This window comes from Nerophis ophidion, linkage group LG25 (genome assembly GCF_033978795.1).
Source record: "Nerophis ophidion isolate RoL-2023_Sa linkage group LG25, RoL_Noph_v1.0, whole genome shotgun sequence".
Lineage (NCBI taxonomy): Eukaryota > Metazoa > Chordata > Actinopteri > Syngnathiformes > Syngnathidae > Nerophis > Nerophis ophidion.
Genome location: NC_084635.1, coordinates 25,030,616 through 25,055,618, shown reverse-complemented (window position 1 = coordinate 25,055,618; position 25,003 = coordinate 25,030,616). Strand labels below are relative to the sequence as shown.

The following is a 25,003-nucleotide window of genomic DNA, read 5'->3' as shown; positions in this document are numbered from 1 at the left end:
TGCCTTATTGCAGTGAAACTTGCCAAGGGACATGTAACCAAATATTAACATTACTGTGTGTATACTTTTGACCCTGCAGATTTGGTCACATTTTCAGTAGACCCATAATAAATTCATGAACCAAACTTCATGAATGTTTTTTGTGACAAACAAGTCTCTATCGCAAAAAATAAGAGTTGTAGAAATTGTTGGAAACTCAAGACGTTGATGACATTATGTTCTTTACAAGTGTATGTAAACTTTTGACCACGACTGTAAGTAGTACTTAACCTACAATAGTCAATATTTACAAAACTGAAATGTACAGTAGTCTTATAAATAATACAAAAACATTATTTTTAAACTAGTTTATCATCAGGTCAACAGCATCATGCCTCATGGTGTCTGTATTATACACTTATTTACACAGAGAAAAGTAAAAAGTATGTTCATGCTACATCTCAGCATAGCCAAGATGGTGACTATTAACATTGGCAGGTATAGTTAGCAAATGTCCCTCACTACACACTCACTTTTTTTGGCCTTGATGAGAACAGCACCCGGGGACTTACGGAGCACTGCATGCCATATTCATTCTCACAGTGAACGTACTTGTGCACTCAAAAGAAGTGTGCTAGCCTTAGAAACAAACACTTATTCATTATATTTGCAAAGAAGAGTACACATGTGATTATTTGAATAGCATTTATTTAGGCCAATCAAATTAAAACACATCCCAGTCAGTAGTAGAGAGTCAATTTCCCCTAAAATTCTAATTAAAATCCAAGTCCCTGATTTAAAGGAAAACAAAATCACAAAAGAGGGAGAAAAAAATGAACAATTTGCCTGCTAAGCTTAAACAACATAAATTCTCATTAGTTCCTCACTCAGTAAGAAAGCTCCAACCTCTTCAATGGAGTGCATCCTCTATTGCTAAACAGTTTGATTGCAAAGCAACAGCAAATGCCCAATGTACGGACTTAGTTTCACACTGCAACATGTACAGTTATTCATACATTCATTTCATACGGACTTGGCAAAGCCCACCCTGTTGTTCTCTCGATCAAAGACGGTGTAATACTGGCCGATGAAAACGTCTCCCAGAATCCACAGGGGCCCTGCTGGGGGTGGAATGTCCAGACCCATGAAACCACTCAGACAAATGGTCTTTCCAGCTTGGCTCTCCTGGATTTTCAAAAGACAGGAAATCATTGAGTGTTGCTATTTTGGTATTAAATAATGTGTGTAATAAATCTTGCTAAAGAGCTGGAGGAACAAACAAGTGTGATTTGTGTAAGCCCTCGGAATAACAAAGCAGACTCCTCATGACTTGGCCGAATAAAACAAGGCTGGACTGTTTCTGGTGAACTCTGCTTCACAGTGTTGTATTGTTATAACTGCACACGAACTCTGCTGCCCCCTACTGGACAAGACCAACCACGTCATCTCACCTTCAGGACATACTGGTCTCCAGTCAGTTTGTAGGACTGGCCGCCCACATTGAAGGTGATCACAGGCAGAGAAGGGATCTTTTCACAGTTCACCATGTACTGAAAACAAAAATAGTATTAGTTTACATTAACAAAACCCAAGCTTTCTTATCTAAGAAGCTAAAGGGAATTTTGAAAAATAAAATGCACAGGAACAAACAAACCACATTGCTGAGTTGGACTTTACATTTGTAATACAAAGGAATCTTGTTTCATTGTGCAGGTATTTGTGCCCGGCAGCACATCCATTGTGAGCGGGCTGATCAATCTACATGCTCATTCAGTCAGGGCAGTGCAGTCGTTTGCTACTGTGCCAACTCACTTTGTGTGCTTTTCAGCCTTTTTACTACATTTTTTTAGCGGAGTCAAAAGAAAGCAATGGAGAAGCGATGTGTGGTTTGAAACATTCAGGAAGAATTCACAACATTGTCGACACTGCTTCCCCCAATTCCCTTTTTGCTGCCTGCAAAGTAGATTAACCTACAGGCAAAGTTGGTAAAGTTAAGGAGTTTGGTGTTTGAAACTGAGTGCACCACAGGGCTAGTGACAGTGTGTGCATGTCAGCAGGGCTACACGGGAGGAGTTCGGCTAGTTCTTGCTTTGGCTTTGTTATTAACCTAAGTCTTATGTTAGGGTCGGCATCGACCCGTTTTAGTTTTTAGATGCATAAAAAAAAAAACACATTTCTTTTTTTGCATTAAGGCTTTTTGACTTTGTCAGGAACCTCTATTTCACCAAAATAGAACTGTTTTTTCCCCCCACTAAATTATAAAATGCTCTGGTTGAAATTATGACCTTGGTGTTGTAAGGGTCGGTTTTGACCTAGATCTAAAATTAAGATCATCAGGCAATAATTAGAGCCAAAACTGAAGACACTGAAAGCCAGCTCCTCTCCCAATCATGTGAGCTTTAGGGGATTCTCATTTTACCTTGTTATCCAGTACAAAAACAAACAAAGACTGGCATGTCCAGACATGTGAGGTCAATTCAGTATAAAATTATTAAAATGAAAAAAATAAATACATATAATTTATTAAGAGATGTGTTTTAATACCCCTCAGTAATAGTCAGGTAACGCAACAACCTTTTATTTATTTATACGATTCTCTTGAGGTTAATTTCACAATTTTTTAAATTGAAATCGAGGGGCACACTGACAAAAAAAAGGCCCAATGGCCCACAACAAAAAATATTAAAACCAATATTTTCATGGATAAGGAAGCCTAACAAGGTAACCAAGAGATGAGAAACAAATTGAATGATAGATAGTTGTTTTTAGTGTATTTCACAGCCGATTTAAGACATGGGTCAAAACCGACGCACTAACATAAGAGACGGTAACGGAAAGTTAACACAAGAGGAAGGTTAAATAGATCACTGATCCATCACCACTTTGATATACAGTACTGTATAGCGCTTTATATTGTGTTCAAAGTGTATAAACCTTTACTAAAATACAGACTTTTGTCAAGCTGGTACCCATTATTCATGTTTACATTATGTTTTTTTGTACTGAGCATTGGTTGTACAGACATGTGGACATATAATCATGCGCACACATGAGCGGTGGTTGTACAAACATGTACGCATAATCACATGTACAAATGAACATACAGTATGACACAACACTTGGTTCAGAAGCAAAGAAACGCAGATTTTTCTTTTGAAACAATGTACTTTTTTTATGGAAAAATTTGCCTCAAACTTTTCTACTTACGAACAATGTTCATAATTTGGGGTCCCACTGTATATTCCTTGCATTATATTTATTAAACAAAATATGATGTTTGTATTGTCTTACCTCTCCCTGGATGAGCGGGATGGCCCCGATGGCCTTCTGCAGAGCCTTGACCTCTGCAGCCGGGCCGGTGATCAGAGACGTGCCACTGTCCACGATGGCTTCACAGCCGCCTTTACACAAAGTCAACTGGCTGCCCACCTGCAACCTGAACAATTACTGCAGTGAGGCCTCAAACTTTTACACTTGGACAATTAAGGGTTAGGGCCACTTTTAGTGTGGATTCCGATTCATGCACTCACGCGTCCATGTGGATCTGCCAGTAGGCCTGCCGGGTTACGTTGACGTAGCTAAATTCGCCACTGTAGTACTTGGGGTCCGTTCCACCGAGCAGCAGCTCACCGCCAGGCTGAGTGTCTGGGTTCCTGCAAGTGACATATGAGCACAAATTGTTGTTTTCCAACACAAAAAACTCTACATTTTCCATTCATAATGTCATTCCTTCACATACACAACATTTCCACTACCATATCATATTTTAAATGTAATATTAAATATTTTTGTCCACATTAGTGGTGAGCATAAATAAATTGATAACTTTGGCAGCAAAAAGTAACCACAAAAGCGCACGTTTACAAGATATGAGGCAGAGCCAGTCATGTCATTGTTGTGTTGCTCCACTTTGTTTCTTGTTTGTGTAGTTGTAATTCACAAACCAATTCATCTAAAAATGTCCTAATAATAAAAATATAGGGTTTCTGCAGGTATCAGCAAGTCCAGTTTAAGTTGTAATGCCTTTTTAATGCCACTTAAAATAATGTAATGCTCATGTCCTACAGCAGATATTTTTTTAAATACAGTCAAAAACTCAATACAATTTTCTGTATAGTCAAAATTGTAAGCATTTGTCAATGATAATACCGTAATTCCTTGAATTGCCGTTGGGCATATAGTATGCACCTGCCTTGAATTACTGCCGGGTCAAACTGGCTTCCCAAAATAATCAGTGCATGCTTAGTATTACCGCCTGGTCAAACTCGTGACGTCACGAGTGACACTTCCCTTGTCATCATTTTCAAAATGGAGGAGGCTGATTTCAATACCGGTAATTTGAAATCGCATAAAGGGAAAAAGATTTAGAGCTATTCGGTAGGATTTAAGGTCCAAGCTTACATCACACTCAAATTTTTACTGCATACCTTTGGTAAGTGCCAGAGTGAGAAGAGGTTTTAAAATAATTAGCACATGCTTACTTTTACCGCAAGCCTTTGGTAAGCGCAGGAGTGAGAAGAGGTTTTAAATTAATTAGCGCCCCGGCGGCAATTCAAGGAAATACAGTAGTTAAAGTTGACATTAACTGTTCCTTTATAGTGAATTAGAATTAGCTCACAAGACGGATAATGTGACAATTTAGTTCTATTTTCATTTATTTTATACAGCAGAAGTTGCTTTGTTGGTGACACCAAGTAAATGTAATATTTTTAACTGCTGCCTGCCTTCAAGGGCCGACTTGTTAGTAGTTAATAGCATGTGTGATTCCACCACATTGATCCTCATTGAGCAAAGTTTGTAGGTTTTTTTGCACAAATTGCAGAACGCCTCTCTGAGATTACCATCGACATGCTCTATACCAGTGGTTCTCAACCTTTTTTCAGTGATGTACCCCTGTGATAATTTTTTTAATTCAAGTACCCCCTAATCAGAGCAAAGCATTTTGGGTTGAAAAAAAGAGATAAGGAAGTAAAATACAGCACTATGTCATCAGTTTCTGATTTATTAAATTGTATAACAGTGTAAAATATTGCTCATTTGTAGTGGTCTCTCTTGAACTATTTGGTAAAAAATATATAAAAATAACTAAAAACTTGTTGAAAAATAAAGAAGTGATTCAATTATAAATAAAGATTTCTACACATAGAAGTAATCATTAACTTAAAATGCCCTCTTTGGGGATTGTAATAGAGATCTAACTGGATTCATAAACTTAATTCTAAAAATTTCTTCACAAAAAAATAAATCTTTAACATCAATATTTATGAAACATGTCCACAAAAAAAATCTAGCTTTAACACTGAATATTGCATTGTTGCATTTATTTTCACAGTTTATGAAATTACATTCACATTTTCTTGAAGTATTACTCAATAAATATATCTATAAAGGATTTTTGAATTGTTGCTATTTTTAAAATATTTTTGAAAAATCTCACATACCCCTTGGCATACCTTCAAGTACCCCCGGTGGTACACGTACCCCCATTTGAAAACACTGCTCTAAACAGGGCGCACTAATGATGACGAAGAAAACAAAAAGGTCATGAAAACTTCCAACATCCTAAAATACAAAGACCATTTCCATCAAAGACAAAATAAAAACAATGTAAAATGCTACTTTTTGTTTTTTTTGTTCTATTGTATTTTGTTATCTCTTGCACATGCTTTATGTTTCTTTTGTTTATCTTTTCCTCATGGTAGTTTTGTTTAAATGTTTTAATTACCACTTAAAGATTATAGAGAAAAAATAGATACATGTTTAATTGTATGTTTTGATTGTTTGAATTGTGTGTCATATGGTTGTTGAAATAAAAGTTAGAAAAAAAGAGCTGTGATTGGTTCGCACAGCCCACTCTTCTCCCACGGTTTTGAAGCAAAAAGGTCACCTAATAAAAAGTGACCTTTTTATTAAAATGATTAGTTTCAGCTCCAACATTAAAGTGAGTGTCGCTTCCACTGCTACACACAGGACAACGGGTGGAAGAGAATTGTAAATTGATCCCACCTCCTAGTACCGAAACAGAGTGTGAATGACTGACTCTGATAATGTAATTCTACTGTCTAATAAACACACTCAGGGACTGAGAGTGACGCAGAGTGAGACTTCTGTATCTAGTTTGAAAGCTGGGGTCATTAAAAGAAACACACGGGCATACAGCTTATCGATGACGGCAAAGTTATGAAGTACATTTACATTTATCATTCCATGAGACTTATTGGGCAAGGGGCCCCCCTTACAGTTGTTAGAAAGTTTTTAGTGCCTCTGGACATTGAATTTTTTGTTTTTTAACGCCATTTAAGGTCTTTATTTTCGTAAAATCTATTTAATGACCTAATGCATTTTAATGACCCACGGAAATCATGTGATAATAATAATAATAATAATAATATCGCCATGGTGGTAATGTCGTCATAGTGTCAAAGTTTGTGAGTTATTAGTCTGGAAATACAGCAATTCATGTGTGGTGTAACTTCACGCATGTTTTGGAGGGCCTTTAAATACGTACACTGTATTAGTATTAGTTACTTTGCATTTAAAATTTTATGGTGAATACGAGATTTCACGGAAGCGTGCCTGCTTAAAGTATGATAAGTCTGGATATTTTTGTATGTATATAGATTTGGGGTTTCTGGCTTACATAGACTTTTAGACATAATTCCATGCAGTTTTATAGAGAACCCAGGTCTGCCAAAGAAAAAGACGACATAGCAGAAGGGATCAGGGATCAGGGATCAAAGTCTTACCAACACACTTTGTTGCTATGTTTAGTGAATATTCAGACCTCTAAATTATATTTTTTTAATTAAAAAAACAACCTCTGGTCTTCTCTAAAAGACCAAACCGCTCTTTACAACCCTCACGAGCATCTCTGTCTTGTTTGACATAAAAAGCACATGTTGGAAAGCAATAGATTACTTGTTTGTGAGAGATTACTATTTATGTGGCAATATCTGATGTACAGCAACATAACCGCTGCCTTTCTGAGAAACTTGCGTTTTTTTGTGGTTTGGCCTTTTCTTCACAAGTAAGAAGGTGGCTGAAGCGGGTAACAAAACTGGTATTATTGGGCTAGTGGCAGCACGGCTTTAAAGGCATCTTCATGGCCCAGACATGAGCGCATTACAGGAGATTGTTGCTACATGTACAACACAGCCACTACTGTTCCTTTCTTTAGAACTGTGCTTCTTAAGCAATACAACATGTTTTAACCTTCTGACTTACACCGTTCAACAACACGGAAGTTGACATGTTATTTTGCGTTTCCTGGTTTGACTCTTTTTATATACAAATGCATCATGGCCAAGTAGAAATTTAAAGTAAAGTACCAATGATTGTCACACACACACTAGATGTGGCGAAATTATGCCATAAAATAGGACCATTATGCCATTACCTCTCCCTCCCAAACCACCACAAGTAGATTGCAGTAGAAAGTGTCAAACGATACAAAACCATTGATGCATTGTGTTGCTTGATAACTTGATGTGTGCTACTTTAAGAAAAAAAATGTGACCCATACAGATGGTGTGTCATTTGACTGAATTGCCAAACTGTGCTTATCAAGAAGTGTTACTTTATGCTCACGAGTGACAGCTCATGCTAAAAGTAGTCGAAAGAGTGGCGTAGCGCACTTTCGTCACCAGCATCACTTTTAATGAAACTGGGGAAACGGAATGCTTCGGAAGTATGGGATTCTGATGTTTTAGTGCCAAATAATGTACATTTATTTACCTGTAGATTATTTGGCACAATGACCAGAATTACACGTTTCGTATTCCTTTCTGCACAGCTATTCATTGAAAACATGAAAACAATATGATAACTAACTATTAATCTTATTTGCGGGTTTAATATAGTGACTTTTTTAATCTAGCAGCAGGTGCAATTATGAAACACCAACATAGTATCAGTGCATTGTCAATACAGGCAATCTAGTGATTTACCAATCATGAGATGGCAATCGTGTGGGAAACACTGATGTATTGGCCTACTTTGGATTGATTTAAGTGCTTTTAAATAACTTAAATGTAAAAGGTAAAAGAGAATAAAAGTGGGATTGTATTCTTCAATTTACAGTATGCAGCCTTCAATGGTTAATATTTGGACAACTTTGCTGTAATTATAGCACATTTTGTTGGCTACACAGCAGAAGGGGAGAGACTAACAAGTGGTTGCAATTCACAACTAAAAATGAGAGAGGAAGAGAAAACAGATAAATATTGCGATGGTAATTTCCAGTACGTATGCAGTGTGTACTTCGTTTAATTAAGTGCACAAACTGTAACACAGCCTTAGTGGGGTCATACAAAACATCATTATACAGGAAAACTCATCCATTACTTTAGAAAATGTTTCCCACCTGTTCAGATAGAAAGAGAACTCATTCTTCTCAACCTTTTTCTGGCGCATGATGTTGTCAAAGACGGGCGCCACGCCATCTACAGAGATGCGTGGGTAAGCCATACCGAGGATCCCATCAAACTTGGCAGCAATAAATGCCACCCCTGGTTGCTTGATTGCTTCCCCAAAGAGCTGGTTCTGCACAGATATGTCTCCAATCTAGGAACGAGAGCACACAAGCTAAAGAGTTTGATTCAAAATCATTTTCTGTGACGCTGCAGCTTTTGCGATGCTTACGGCGCACGTGTCCTGACTGAGGAAGCCCGACAAACTGCCACTTCCGTACTGGATAGCAAAGGAAGTGCCATTCTTCACATAGGTGCTGGACTTGGCAGAATTATATTTGTGGTGCAGCACTAAAAAAAATGGAAAATTATATGTTACGGTCTTGCAAGAAATCCTTCTCTAGAATGTGTTTGTGATTAAAGGACTTACAGCAGGCAATGTCAAGCAAGGAACAATGGATAGAAGGAACCCACAGGTTGGAGGAACCAGTGTCGAAAACCACAGTGAAGGACTGAGGGGGGGTACCCAGGCTGATGTCACCATAATACTGAGCCTGGAGAAATTGACAACAAAAGGAATAGTATAGAAACATCTTGAACGCCTGTACCGAGGAACTGAAATCACATGAATTTCTGCAAAAAACATATAACACATTTTTTTTCTTATTTAGAGACAAGAGCCCCATAATCTGGGACAATACATTACTCTTAATAGTAAGATTTAGTGCTGTCTAAAATAATGTATTCAAAATCTGATTAATCACACTTTGGAAGTTGGAAATTGGAATAATTACGATTAATCATAGTTGTAACAAAAGCGTTGTTTAACCTCTCTGTACTTTTGTTGACAACATTGCCGTGAGTATCGTCCACAGTTTATTGATGCGCTCACAGTGTTCTTGCCTCAAACACCTTTTTGGCTTTAGGGGAACAACACTTTTATTTTTTTTTAAATTTTGCCTATTATTCAAAATCCTTATGTAAGACAAGATCCATCCATCATCTTCCGCTTATCCGAGGTCGGGTCGCGGGGGCAACAGCCTAAGCAGGGAAGCCCAAACTTCCCTCTCCCCAGCCACTTCGTCTAGCTCTTCTCGGGGGATCCCGAGGCGTTCCCAGGCCAGCCGGGAGACATAGTCTTCCCAACGTGTCCTGGGTCTTCCCCGTGGCCTCCTACCGGTTGGACGTGCCCTAAACACCTCCCTAGGGAGGCGTTCGGGTGGCATCCTGACCAGATGCCCGAACCACCTCATCTGGCTCCTCTCGATGTGAAGGAGCAGCGGCTTTACTTTGAGTCCCTCCCGGATGGCAGAGCTTCTCACCCTATCTCTAAGGGAGAGCCCCGCCACCCGGCGGAGGAAACTCATTTCTATACGCTCCTTTACATTACAAATGGCAAAAGCGGAGGATGAATGCCTCATAACAAGGATGTAGAAAAAAAAAAGAAGCTTATCGACTACGACGTCTCCACGGACTACAATGGCGGATGCGCACAAATTTTCAGAACTTATGAAGATCCCAAATACACATCAGCAGGTACCAGAAAGTAAGAAAAGTAGGTTTTTCATAATATTGCAAAACAAAACGGCAGATAATATGTCTGCTAATGGGTGCCATTTTGCGGTCCTTGTACTCACACCATAATGATACTCCTATGTTGAAGCACAGTACGTTTGACTACGATAGCCGTAATGCGCCGACAATCCATCAAGCGGTGCGGCTTCATAGCTTACCAAAGTCGTACTTAAACATGTTGACAGATTTTTGAGCGCCATGTGTAATGTTCTATATTCTCAATGGAACATTTACAGTTTTTTTTTTTTTTACTGGCGTCATATTGCAGTCTTCTCGTATGTCTTATGTGTGACTGCAATCTACTGGTCACACCTACCATTACACCATGTACTAAATAAAAAAGCTTTGATGTCGGTAAGCACAATCAGAATTAATACATAAGGCGCATAGTCGATCTTTGAGAAAATTAAAAATATTTTAAGTGCGCCTTTTAGTCCAAAAGATACGGTATTTAGGAAGTAAGTCACATGTGCGCGTGATTTTCTTTCCAATTTGGTGGTGCATGTGGACTTATTAAGCAGCTAATTACATGGATTAGATTAGTGCTTGATGACATCAGATTTTTATCTTAAACAAAACAACGAAACTAAAAGAATCTAATCGTCCTTTGCTCTATCTAATCTAAAATAATGTAATTGTCCTCTGCTCTATCTAATCTAAAAGAATGTAATCGTCCTTTGCTCTATGTATTGCATGCCAGAGCGACTGCATTTATAACATGATACGCTTTTATTCACGAGGTTTGACTTTGGATTATTTTGGAATGTTTCCATTGATTTCATATAAAATGTGGACTCTGTCCATAGCTGCCTCATAGTTTGCTTGAAAATCACACGATCCCAAATAACGTTTAAAACCAGAACACACATGTTTAAAAATTATGTTTTCTTTACAGCCACAAACAAAGAAGTACACACTTCCTAAGCGCAAGGGTGCTGAAAGTACAGCACAGCGTCATTTCAGCTCACCACGTAATGATTTTATACTACACGTATTATCTAACACCAATGAATAACAAAAAGCCAAGATGCTGATGTTGTGTTCAGATAGCTTAGAATCTGTCAAGCTACATTGGACAGATATCGGCATCTTTAAAGTTCTTTTTAGCTGTGTAAGGAGAACATAAGAGGATACCCACATCAAGGTAGTTCTTTAGGGTCTCTGGGGTGGGTGCATTGCTGGAGGGGAAGCCAAAGTTGTACTTAAGTGAGTGCCTGTTGACCTGAAGCTCCTCTGCACTTTTCCCCGAGTCTGTCAACTCACGCCTGATGGAGCGGAACTTTTTTAATGGAATCCTGCATCAGAAGAAAAAAAAGTGGGGTTTTTTCAGTCCAGTAGTATAAAAAAATCGATAAAGATTTGACCTACTGACCTGCAACACTTATCTCACACATAACATCCTTTATCACATGTTGCAACTTAATCAATCAATCAATCAATGTTTACTTATATAGCCCTAAATCACTAGTGTCTCAAAGGGCTGCACAAACCACCACGACATCCTCGGTAGGCCCACATAAGGGCAAGGAAAACTCACACCCAGTGGGACATCGGTGACAATAATGACCCAGTGGGACGTCGGTGACAATAATGACTATGAGAACCTTGGAGAGGAGGAAAGCAATGGATGTCGAGCGGGTCTAACATGATACTGTGAAAGTTCAATCCACAATGGATCCAACACAGTCGCGAGAGTCCAGTCCAAAGCGGATCCAACACAGCAGCGAGAGTCCCGTTCACAGCGGAGCCAGCAGGAAACCATCCCAAGCGGAGGCGGATCAGCAGCGCAGAGATGTCCCCAGCCGATACACAGGCAAGCAGTACATGGCCACCGGATCGGACCGGACCCCCTCCACAAGGGAGAGTGGGACATAGAAGAAAAAGAAAAGAAACGGCAGATCAACTGGTCTAAAAAGGGAGTCTATTTAAAGGCCAGAGTATACAAATGAGTTTTAAGGTGAGACTTAAATGCTTCTACTGAGGTGGCATCTCGAACTGTTACCGGGAGGGCATTCCAGAGTACTGGAGCCCGAACGGAAAACGCTCTATAGCCCGCAGACTTTTTTTGGGCTTTGGGAATCACTAACAAGCCGGAGTCCTTTGAACGCAGATTTCTTGCCGGGACATATGGTACAATACAATGGGCAAGATAGGATGGAGCTAGACCGTGTAGTATTTTATACGTAAGTAGTAAAACCTTAAAGTCACATCTTAAGTGCACAGGAAGCCAGTGCAGGTGAGCCAGTACAGGCGTAATGTGATCAAACATTCTTGTTCTTGTCAAAAGTCTAGCAGCCGCATTTTGTACCAACTGTAATCTTTTAATGCTAGACATGGGGAGACCCGAAAATAATACGTTACAGTAGTCGAGGCGAGACGTAACAAACGCATGGATAATGATCTCAGCGTCTTTAGTGGACAGAATGGAGCGAATTTTAGCGATATTACGGAGATGAAAGAAGGCCGTTTTAGTAACGCTTTTAATGTGTGCCTCAAAGGAGAGAGTTGGGTCGAAGATAATACCCAGATTCTTTACCGTGTCGCCTTGTTTAATTGTTTGGTTGTCAAATGTTAGAGTTGTATTATTAAATAGAGTTCGGTGTCTAGCAGGACCGATAATCAGCATTTCCGTTTTTTTGGCGTTGAGTTGCAAAAAGTTAGCGGACATCCATTGTTTAATTTCATTAAGACACGCCTCCAGCTGACTACAATCCGGCGTGTTGGTCAGCTTTAGGGGCATGTAGAGTTGGGTGTCATCAGCATAACAGTGAAAGCTAACACCGTATTTGCGTATGATGTCACCTAGCGGCAGCATGTAGATGCTGAAGAGTGCAGGGCCAAGGACCGAACCCTGGGGAACTCCACACGTTACCTTAACGTAGTCCGAGGTCACATTGTTATGGGAGACACACTGCATCCTATCAGTAAGATAAGAGTTAAACCAAGACAGGGATAAGTCTGACATACCAATTCGTGTTTTGATACGTTCTAATAAAATATTATGATCGACGGTATCGAAAGCAGCGCTAAGATCGAGGAGCAGCAACATAGATGACGCATCAGAATCCATCGTTAGCAATAGATCATTAGTCATTTTTGCGAGGGCTGTCTCCGTGGAGTGTTTTGCCCTGAAACCGGATTGAAAGGTTTCACATAGATTGTTAGACGCTAAGTGTTCATTTAACTGCTCCGCAACAATTTTTTCAAGGATTTTTGAAATAAAGGGAAGGTGAGACACCGGTCGGTAGTTTACCATGAGGTCAGGATCGAGGTTAGGTCTTTTAAGAAGAGGATGAATAACCGCTTTTTTGAATGCTAGGGGAACAGTGCCCGAGGAGAGTGATAAGTTTATAATATTTAGCACTGATGGACCTAATAATACAAAGAGCTCCTTGATCAGTTTCCCAGGAAGAGGGTCAAGTAAGCATGTTGTCTGTTTTATTCCATTTACACGTTGTAACAATTCCTCTAATGTTATTTCCTCAAAACGAGAGAAACTATTTTGGAGGGCAGTATCCGCCGTATATACAATCGTGTCAGTGTTAATAGAACCCCGTTGTAGCTGGGACGCATTGTCTTTAATCTCCTTTCTAATGACTTCAATTTTCTTACTAAAGAATTGCATAAAGTCATCAGCTGAGTGGGTTGAGCTACTGGAAGGGTCCCTTGTTGGGTTAGCGATGCTACCGTACTAAACAAAAATTTAGGATCGTTTTTATTACGGTGGATGAGATTTGAGTAATATTTAGCTTTAGCTAAGGTAAGCATGCGTTTATAAGTTATTAAACCATCACTCCATGCTTGATGGTGCACCTCAAGTTTAGTCGTGCGCCATTTGCGTTCCAGCTTTCTACATAATAATTTCTGAGCTCTAGTTTCTTCTGTAAACCACGGGGTGCGCTTTTTTGGAGCCTTTTTTAACTTTAGCGGTGCTATGTTATCAATGGTTTCGCGCAGGGTGTCGTTAAAGTTGTTAGTGAGGTTATCAATAGAGCCCACATACTTTGGGAATGGTGCCATTACCGAGGGCAGTAGGTCAGCAAGAGTTGTCGTTGTGGCTGTATTAATGTTGCGGCTGCTATAGCAGTTATTATTATTATTGGTTTGACGAACATGCGTCTGAACCTCGAATTTTATAAGGTAATGATCGGACAATACTTTAGTATACGGGAGTATCGTAACTTTGGAGACGGTGATACCCCTGACAAGCACTAGGTCTATCGTATTACCGTTGCGATGCGTGGGTTCATTTATTATTTGTGTGAGACCACAGCTATCAATTACAGTCTGGAGCGCTACGCACGGTGGGTCCGATGGGGTATTCATATGGATATTAAAGTCCCCCATTATGATTATATTATCGGCCTGTGTCACTAGATCAGCAACGAACTCTGAGAATTCATTGATAAAGTCCGAATAGGGCCCTGGGGGGCGGTAGATAACAGCCAGGTGTAGAGGCAGCGGTGTGGCAGACTTCATAGTAAGCACCTCAAACGATTTATATTTATTATTTATGTTAGGACTAAGGCTAAAGTTTTCGTTGTATATTAGTGCGACCCCCCCACCCCTTTTAAGCGGAGGGGCAATATGCGCATGTGTAAAGTTAGGGAGGACATGCCTCATTTAGCGCAAAAAAGTTGTTTGGTTTAAGCCAGGTTTCGCTGAGACCGATGACGTTAAGATTGTTGTCTCTGATAATATCATTAACTAATAACGTTTTGGGAGACAATGATCTTATATTTAAAAAACCTATATTATAGGTAGTGGGCTGTTTTAGGGAGTTTTTGATCAAATTATCCGTAGTAGCAATATTAATAATGTTGTGTTTATTATGCCCAGTGCATTTAGTATAGTTAAGACCATATCTAGGAATTGATACGACAGGAATTTTCCGATTGTTTGATTGTTGCTTTGATAAACTGCACGCATCATGGTTAGCCACCTCAGTATCAGGGATTTTCCGATTGTTTGTTTGTTGCTTTGATAAACTGCACGCATCATAGTTAGCCACCTCGGTAAAACACATGTCCAACTCTGATCAACTCAAAGCAGAAAAAACGTGTTCTAATTTAACTGACTCCTTACCCAGACCAGTAGTCTCGCATTTTCCATTTAAATCCGTCTTCAGGATGGAGGGAAGTGGTGTTCTGTGGGGATTAGCCTTCTGCTTTGTTTTTAGCCCCGCTCGACATCCGCGTTTCCGATCACACCGCTGGCGTCTGCTCCGTAGACGGCCCCCGCTGCTACTAGACTCCCCTGCTTCACAGGCCGCTGGATGTAGCCGCCGACGTATTCCCATGCTAGTTAGCATGTTTAGCACACACGCGTCTATCAGTCCAGAACGGCCCGATATGTCCACATCCAGAAGTGTCTGGCGGTCGTACGTGATCACGGAGTGACCACGATGTGAGCCAGCCATAAAGTTAACTTAACTTAAGTTAACTTAAGGGCTTGTTAATGCAGCAGCTCAACTCCAAACAAGGAACAACTCTCCATTTGGTATTTCAAACAAAAGAATACGAATATGCACAAATGGAAGAAAAACTATGGCAACAAATTACCAAAAGGTTAAAAATATTTTATTATCACCTATTTTCCATTTGTCTCAAAGTCACTAGTTAATGTTTAAGCGGTGGTTATTTTATGCTTTTAATTATGCCGACACCATTTATGTTGACGCCAGTCAGCCAGTCCAATAGGGGTATAGACTAACAACCATTCACACACACAACTGTGAGCAATTTAGATTATTTAATTAGCCTAACATGTGTGAGGAGAGCATACAAATTCAACACAGATATGTTGCAAATTATTAAATCATGCAACATTATCAATACCATTTTTTTTATTTGACTGCAAGTAACCAAGTAATAGTTAAAAAACACCTGCCAACTAGTGTCACGTTTTGTGGTGCATCTAATAAAAGCTTGTAACACAATAGTAGAGCTCCTAAAAATGTAGCTTGAAAGATGACCGCAGTGTCCATGCAAAGATCACGTGCAGAACTCAGCTCTAGCTCTGCATGACCGTCAATATTAAACAACACACGTGCAAAATTGTGTTAAATTGATCATTTGACCAGTACGATGGCATGAGGAATAAGAGTGTGACTATGCTGCACATTACACACATGGGGAACTGAAAACAGACAGGATAGCTAACCCCCTGCAATTAAAAGGGGTGGAGATGGCGATGTAAACAGCATGAATAAATGTATTCTAACATCTAGCAAAAAAACCCCAATTTTTTTCGGACTATAAGTTGCAGTTTTTTTCATAGTTTGGGGGTGCGACATATACTCTGGAGCGACTTATGTGTGAAATTGTTAACACATTACCGTAAAATATCAAATAATATTATTTATCTCATTCGCTAAAGAGACGGAAAAAACGTCAGCAATCGTCACATACACGTCAACAAATAAGAACTCGGCGAGGGATGGTCATGGCAAAAGTGCATTGTGGGTCATGGAATGCTAACTGCTATATGCTATATGCTACTGCCGTAGCTATTAAAATGGATCATTTCATTGTTGGCGGTAACTGATGAAAACTGAAAAGGGCTGAACAAAAATTGGACCGAAAAGGAAATCATGTACTGAAAATTACACAATATCAAATAATATTATTAATCTCATTCGCGGAAGAGACGAAGAAAATGTCAGCGATCGTCACACAAACGTCAGCAATCTTCACTTACACGTCAAACAATAAGAATTCGGCGGGGGAGGGTCATGGCAAAAGTGCATTGTGGGTCATGGAATGCTAAGTGCTATATGCTACTGCCGTAGCTATCAAAATGGATCATTTCATTGTTGGCGGTAACTGATAAAAACTGAAAAGGGCTGAACAAAAATTGGACCGAAAAGGAAATCATGTACTGAAAATTACACAATATCAAATAATATTATTTATCTCATTCGCGGAAGAGACGGAGAAAATGTCAGCGATCGTCACACAAACGTCAGCAATCTTCACATACACGTCTTACAATAATAATTTGGCGGGGGAGGCTCATGGCAGAAGTGCATTGTGGGTCATGGAATGCTAACTGCTATACGCTACTGCCATAGCTATTAAAGTGGATCATTTCATCGTTGGCGGTAACTTATAAAAACTGAGAAGGGCTGAACAAAAATGGCACAGAAAAGGAAATCATGTACTGCAGAGTACAAGCTGGACGTAGTGAAATATGCAGCAGAAAACGACAAGAGGAAGCGGCACATACCTTTGGAGTTGGCAGAGTTGTTTAGAAGCGACATCGAGGAAGAAGATTTCATCGGATTTATCGATTAGGAGTGACAGATTGTTTGGTAAACGTAAAGCATGTTCCATATGTTATAGTTATTTGAATGACTCTTACCATAATATGGCACGTTCTCAGTTGGTTATTTATGCGTCATATAACGTACACTTATTCAGCCTGTTGTTCACTATTCTTTATTTATTTTAAATTGCCTTTCAAATGTCTATTTTTGGTGTTGGATTTTATCAAATAAATTTCCCCCAAAAATGCGACTTATATATGTTATACTCCAGTGCGACAAAAATGTTTTTTCCGTCTTTATTATGCATCTTCGGCCGGTGCGACGTATACTCCGGACCGACTTATAATCAGAAAAATACGGTAATAAAAAAGAAAGGTGCTGCTGCTGAAAGGAACAAATGCTTACTTACATCAATAAACATGTGACTATACTTAAAGTTCTATATATCGCGGACAGTGGGGTCCATAAAATACTGATCACGTTATTCCCGAGATCGCCTATATACAAATTCTAATTTTTTACCCTTTTCTCTGAAAACATACACTATGTGCTGGAGCTTGGTCATCTAAAGTTGCTTGGTGGATAGTAGGGTTGTGAATCTTTGGGCACCGTACAATTCGATTTACAATCTCTTCTCGATTAAAAATCAATACTTCTTTAATAATATTAGGTGCAAGTTCTGTGATTAACTACATTCCTCCATAAAGTAGGTAACAGCTCTGATAAATGTATATATTACTTAAAATAAAACTAGTTTTGTTTGATAAAAGTCTAACCAAACATTTAATTTATCCCACACTTCTAAATCTGTACAACAGATATGAACATTTACATCAACAATATGATTTGCCTGAGTGTTTGGACAAGACAGATTAAAACAATTTTTTATCTTTTGAATCGATTTTGAATATTTACAAGTATGAATCACGACTCATTTAAAAACAGTTCAGACATCGCCATGAAAGCGCGCCGACTTGAAGAAGCAGAGAAAATTTTAAAGGCCTACTGAAACCCACTACTACCGACCACGCAGTCGGATAGTTTATATATCAATGATGAAATATTAACATTGCAACACATGCCAATACGGCTGGTTTAGTTTACTAAATTACAATTTTAAATTTCCTGCGGAGTTTCCTGTTGAAAACGCCGCGGAATGATGACGCGTACAATGACGCGTGTTTGTGACGTTATTGGTTGGAGGGTACATTTTAGCCCAGCACCACTTAAGCCTAAAAGTAGTCACTTTTCATCACATAATTACAAAGTAATTTGGACATCTGTGTTGCTGAATATTTTGCAATTTGTTCAATTAATAATGGAGACTATATATAAGAATGCTGTTGGTGGAAAGCGGTGGATTGCAGCTGCCTTTAGCACCGAAACACAGCCGATGTTTCTTTGTTTGTTGTGAAGCTTTAACACAGAGCGGTCAAGCGAACATGTTTCTCTAAGTCAACCAGTAAGTTTTTGGATGGGAAAATTGTGATATTAAGTCGGGAGACTTTAGTGGATTATGCGACCTCATCCTGCAGCTCAAAAAGGCAGCTGTGATCTTGGCTCCTTGGCTTCTGTCAGAAACACTGGTGTTCACCGCAGCCATCCGACTTTCAGGTATGACTTTATAAGCTCACTAAAATACTATCAACACAATAAGCAGATAAGGGATTTTCCAGAATTATCTTAGTAAATGTGTCTAATTACATATGAAACGCTCCCACTGCCGCCGCCTGGAGCGGTTGCCTTTTTATTTTATTTTTTTTTTTCAAAGTGCTTCACTCTAACTTTCCTGATCCACGAATCTTTCATCCTCGCTCAAATTAATGGGGAACTTGTCGCTTTCTCGGTCCGAATCGCACTTGCTGCTGGTGGCTATGATTGTAAACAATGTGAGGATGTGAGGAACCCTACAACCGGTGACGTCACGCGCACATCGTCTGCTACTTCCGGTACAGGCAAGGCTTTTTTATTAGCGACTAAAAGTTGCAAACTTTATCGTCGATGTTCTCTACTAAATCCTTTCAGCAAAAATATGGCAATATCGCGAAATGATCAAGTATGACACATGGAATGGACCTGCTATCCCTGTTTAAATAAGAAAATCTCATTTCAATAGGCCTTTAAGGCACTTGGAGTGTCAATTGCAAAATCTCCTTTAGGTTAAATGGAGACCAGGAGGAAACCAAAATACCTGTTTATCAAAGACATCAAGGATCCATGTCCTTGATGTCTTTGAAAAAGAATAGCTACCACAATTTGTCATTTGTGGTTGGTTTTCTTTTATCAAAATGCAAATCTTTTTGCAAATGGCACACTTTTGCACGTGTTATCCTGTGATTTTTGGAAATAAAAATGTGTATTTTGATTACCTTTTTAATATTTCCCAATTAACTCACACCATGGTTCAGATAAACATTTTTTTCCCCAATTTGTCATGTATGTCCAGCACATGTTGAAAATTTGACAATAAAAATTACTGACATTATTTCGACTAAAACACACAACTTGACATAAAGATGCAATACAGCTTGCCAATCTACAATCGACAGTAACAACACGATAGTTACATGGATGTCAAATACATCTCATTCCTTTTTCATCACCAATTATTGATTGCTTAAAGGACTACTGAAATTAGATTTTCTTATTCAAACGGGGATAGCAGGTCCATTCTATGTGTCATACTTGATCATTTCGCGATATTGCCATATTTTTGCTGAAAGGATTTAGTAGAGAACATCCACGATAAAGTTTGCAACTTTCAGTGCTAAGAGAAATGCCCTGCCTCTACCGGAAGTCGCAGACGATGACGTCACATGTTGATGGCTCCTCACATATTCACATTGATTTTAATGGGAGCCTCCAACAAAAAGTGCTATACGGACCGAGGAAACGACAATTTCCCCATTAATTCGAGCGAGGATGAAATATTCGTGTTTGAGGATATTGATAGTGACGGACTAGGGGAAAAAAAAATAACAACTTAAAAAAAAAACGCGATTGCATTGGGATGGATTCCGATATTTTTAGACATTTACTAGGATAATTTTGGGAAATCCCTTATCTTTCTATTGTGTTGTTAGTGTTTTAGTGAGTTAAATAGTACCTGGTAGTCGGGGGTGTGTCTCCACGGGTGTCTTGACGCCAATGTCTCAGGGTAGTCGACGGCAGCTATGGACGGCACAAGCTCAGCTTTTCTCCGGTAAGAAGCGACTTTTTACCACAATTTTCTCACCGAAACCTGCTGGTTGACATTCCGTTGTGATTCATGTTTGCTTGACCGCGCTTTGATTTATAGTAAAGTTTCACCTCCAGGAATTTTAAACAAGGAATCACTGTGTGTTTGTGTAGCTAAGGGCTAAGGCTTCCCAACTCCGTTTTTCTACTGTGACTTCTCCAATATTAATTGAACAAATTGCAAAAGATTCAGCAACACAGATCTCCAAAATACTGTGTAATTATGCCGTTAAAGCAGACTACTTTTAGCTCTGTATATGCGCAGCGCTCATACTTCCTAAAAACCCGTGACATCTTGCGTACACGTCATCATTACACAACGTTTTCAAGACGAAACTCCCGGGAAATTTAAAATTGTAATTTAGTAAACTAAAAAGGCCGTATCGGCATGTGTGCAATGTTAATATTTCATCATTGATATATCACCTATCAGAATGCGTGGTGGGTAGTGGGTTTCAGTAGGCCTTTAATTCATACACAGTACATTACATACATTGATAATACAATACTTTAATTGTGTGATTTTATTTTTTTTTACTCCAGGATTTTGATATTTATCCTCAATGTTATTGGTTGACTTTGTCTTTGGGGACGGCGTGGCGAAGTTGGGAGAGTGGCCGTTCCAGCAATCTGAGGGTTACCGGTTCAATCCCCACCTTCTACCATCTTAGTCACGTCCCTTGTGTCCTTGAGCAAGACACTTTACCCTGCTCCTGATGGGTCCTGGTTAGCGCCTTGCATGGCAGCTCCCGCCATCAGTGTGTGAATGTATGTGTGAATGGATGAATGTGGAAATAGTGTCAAAGCGCTTTGAGTTCCTTAAAAAAGGTAGGAAAGCGCTATACGAGTATAACCCATTTTCCATTTATTTAACACCTCTACTTATTCTAACTTAGAAATTATCTATTTATAAACTTTAGCTGTTCAAATTACCTTGTACAAATTGTATTTAGCCTTTTTATTTGTATTCCTACCTGAAAATAAAATTATCTAAATTACAGAGCAGTAGTTAAGTACATGCATGACCTGCGGTATTTTTTTACTTGAAAATCTGGCATTTTTTTATACTTCAATTGGCTTGTTTTTGTTTTTTTTCCACACAAGAGGTGGACGACATTGAAATTACCCAATTTAAGAAAAATGCAAATTTTGCAAATATTGTGAAAATGACTACATAAAAGTTATGATGTGACTGATTTACCAGTAAAAGATAGGTTAAACGGGGTAGAATTATATAAGAGGGGTAGAATTTTATAAGATGCCCATCTACCTACTACTTTTTATCCAACGTGTACGCTCTTACTCTAATTTGTTAAACATGTCTAAAGTATCTGCGATGAGATGACGACTTGTCCTGGGTGTACCCCGCCTTCCGTCCGAATGCAGCTGAGATAGGCTCCAGTGACCCCCCCATGACCCCGAAAGGGACAAGCGGTAGAAAATGGATGCATGGATGTCTAGAGCAGTGTTTTTCAACCTTTTCTAAGCCAAGGCACATTTTTAGCGTTGAAAAAATGCTGAGGCACACCACCAGCAGAACTCATTAAAACACGAAACTCAGTTGACAGTAAAAATTGGTTGTGGCAATTGTTGATATGACTTTAAGGCATAAGCAAGTATGCATGACTATAGCTCTTGTCTCAAAGTAGGTGTACTGTCACCACCTGTCACATCACACCCTCATTAATTTTTTCTTTTTTGCTGTTTTCTTGTGTGTAGTCTTTTATTTCTTGTCTTGTGCTCCTATTTTGGTGTTTTTTTCTCTTTTTTTGGTATTTTCCTGTAGCAGTTTCATTTCTTCCTTTGAGCAATATTTCCCGCATTTACTTTGTTTTAGCAATCAAGAATATTTCAGTTGGTTTTATCCTTCTTTGTGGGGACATTGACGATTGTCATGTCATGTTCGGATGTACTTTTTGGGCGCAGTCTTTGCTCCACAGTAAGTCTTTGTTGTCGTCCAGCATTCAGTTTTTTTTTTTTTTTTACTTTGTAGCCAGTTTGGTTTTAGTTTCGTTCTGCATATCCTTCCCTAAGCTTCAATGCATTTTTTTAGCGGCACTCACCTCTTGTTTATTTTTTGCTTTAAGCATTAGACACCTTTTTACCAGCACTGTGCCTCCCACTGTTTCAGAGATCTACAAAGCCATTCACAACCTGCTGCCACCTATTGATATGGAAGAGTATTACACGGTTACTCTGCAGAGCTCTAGACAGCAGCGACACGCAACAACAACACATCATTTGCAGACTATAATTACTGGTTTGCAAAATTTTTAACCCAAATAGGTGGAATTAGATCATGTCCCACGGCACACTGGTGCCACGGCACATCGGTTGAAAAACTCTGGTCTAAAGTATATTACAAGTACAACGTTTGCTGGAAATTGTGTTGACTTTTGATTGATTGATTGATTGAAACTTTTATTGGTAGATTGCGCAGTACAGTACATATTCCGTACAATTGACCACTAAATGGTAACACCTGAATAAGTTTTTCAATGTGTTTAAGTCGGGGTTCACGTTAATCAATTCATGGTAAAGTGTGAGTGTTAGTATGAGAACGGGTAAATATGGTTGGACAATATACTGTCAGCAATTTGGTATTCTTTTAAAAAGGAATTACTGCTCACTCATAGCTAGCATGAACTCGAATTATTTTCATTAAGAGGCAGGGCCCCAATAACGTGTTTCTTACCTTACAATGGCGTCGTTTGTCAGGGCTAACGCCGAGAAAAGAAACAAGTACAAACTCTTCATTGTAGAGTCCGTAAAGTTACAAATCAGGAACACAACAATGACTGAGCAAAACGACGCTGAGGTGGGAAGGAAACGACTTTTGTCAGCTGACTAAGTCATGTGAGTGCAATGTTGCATTCAAGTTACACTTGACCGTCGGAACAGCAATTTCTCAAAATGTTAAAGCCTTTAAATCATCCACACAGTACGTTTATTTCGCTACAAAAAATCGGGAAGCAACCACTTTGAGGATAGAAAAACGTTTAAACTAAGTTTTAGAAAACAACTATAATTCTTGCAGGTGTTGAACAAAAAACAAGTGTTTTCATACTGTAGGCAAAAAATACTCATTTGGACGTTGAGGCGTATGTAGTGACTGCAAGAAACATGTAAATGTATTCATGGGACAGTAAATATCCTTAAAATGTCACGTAACGAAATAAAAAAGACAATTTAAACACGCTACAGTATTTTCCCAGGCATGGAAACGCAACATTGTGTCTTTTTTTTTTTATGTGTATGACGTAGCTTCCGCCTTTATCCACATTTAATGCACGGGCAATAGCAAAAATCGAAACCAATACTTTTTTAAACTAGACATTTCTTTTTATTGAAATAGTTTGTCTTTGATTTGTGTATGTTTAATATAATCACAGCAAAACATTTAAACGAAGTCTTGGAAAACAACTATAATTCTTGCAGGTGTTGAACAAAAAAAAATTGTTTTCATACAGTAGGGAAAAAATACTCATTTGGACATTGAGACGTATGTAGTGACCGCAAACAACATGTAAATGTATTCATGGGACAGTAAATATCTTTAAAATGTCACGTAACGAAATCAAAAAGACAATTTAAATACGCTGCAGTATTTTCCCAGGCATGGAAACGCAACAATGTGTCTTTTTTTTTGTAATGTGTATGACGTAGTTTCCGCCTTAATCCACGGTTAATGGGTGGGCAATAGCAAAAATCGAAACCACTACTTTTTTTTAACTAAACATTTTTTTGGGGAAATTGTTTGTCTTTGATTTGTGAATGTTCAATATAATCACAGCAAAACAAAGTACAAAAATTGTTGGAAAAAAAACTGAAAATAAAATGTTTTAAATTACAGAGCAGTAAATTAAGTACATGCATGAATTGCGGTATTTTTTTACTGTAAAATGTTCAAGGTCATCTAGTTTTTTTTAAATATGTAACCAAAATGAACAAAAACCCAGATACGTATGAAAATACATTTTCATTCGTATCTAAAAAACACCTAAACACAGAAGATCATCTAAAATGGTGGGTCTGATGACGCTATATTGACTCCATAGTTCATATTAATACGCGACCTGTCTTTTGTGCCTTTAAAAAAGATTTAGAACTCCACATTAAAACACTCTCTACCTCTAACAACAAAAAACCGTGAAAACGATGATGCTGTGTTCCAAATTTAAATTATTTACTGAAATTGAGTGAGCCCATGGCTTTGCACTTTTTATGTGCATATATATATATATATATATATATATATATATATATATATTGTTGCGTTCTGACCCGTTCTTCCTTCGGTCATCGCCCCCAGGTTCTTTTATGACACATAAGCTGGTTTTAAATCAATCAGAGACAGAGGTTGCTCATTTTGATATTTTATAACCAAAGCGCTTTGGGAGATCAATCTAGATACAACATTTTAAAGGCACGGTCCAAATTGATCTAATCCTAAAATGAATGGCAGTTTCTCCCTCCTCCCTCACTCTCCCCCGCCCCTCTTCTTCTCCTCTTTACCTCTGACAGTTGAGATAGGGAT

General features: G+C 38.7%; 1 protein-coding gene across 1 annotated transcript; it reads right to left on the bottom strand.

The window, feature by feature from the left end:
• Positions 1-670: 670 nt before the first annotated feature.
• ctsd (cathepsin D) lies at positions 671-23,322 on the bottom strand. Its single transcript, XM_061887702.1, has 9 exons — positions 23,162-23,322; positions 11,101-11,257; positions 8,818-8,941; positions 8,620-8,738; positions 8,342-8,541; positions 3,510-3,632; positions 3,271-3,415; positions 1,431-1,529; positions 671-1,164 (listed from the first exon to the last, which is right to left on the bottom strand). Exons 1-9 carry the CDS (start codon positions 23,221-23,223, stop codon positions 1,003-1,005), a joined length of 1,191 nt encoding a protein of 396 aa, XP_061743686.1. The 5' UTR covers positions 23,224-23,322; the 3' UTR covers positions 671-1,002.
• Positions 23,323-25,003: the final 1,681 nt, after the last annotated feature.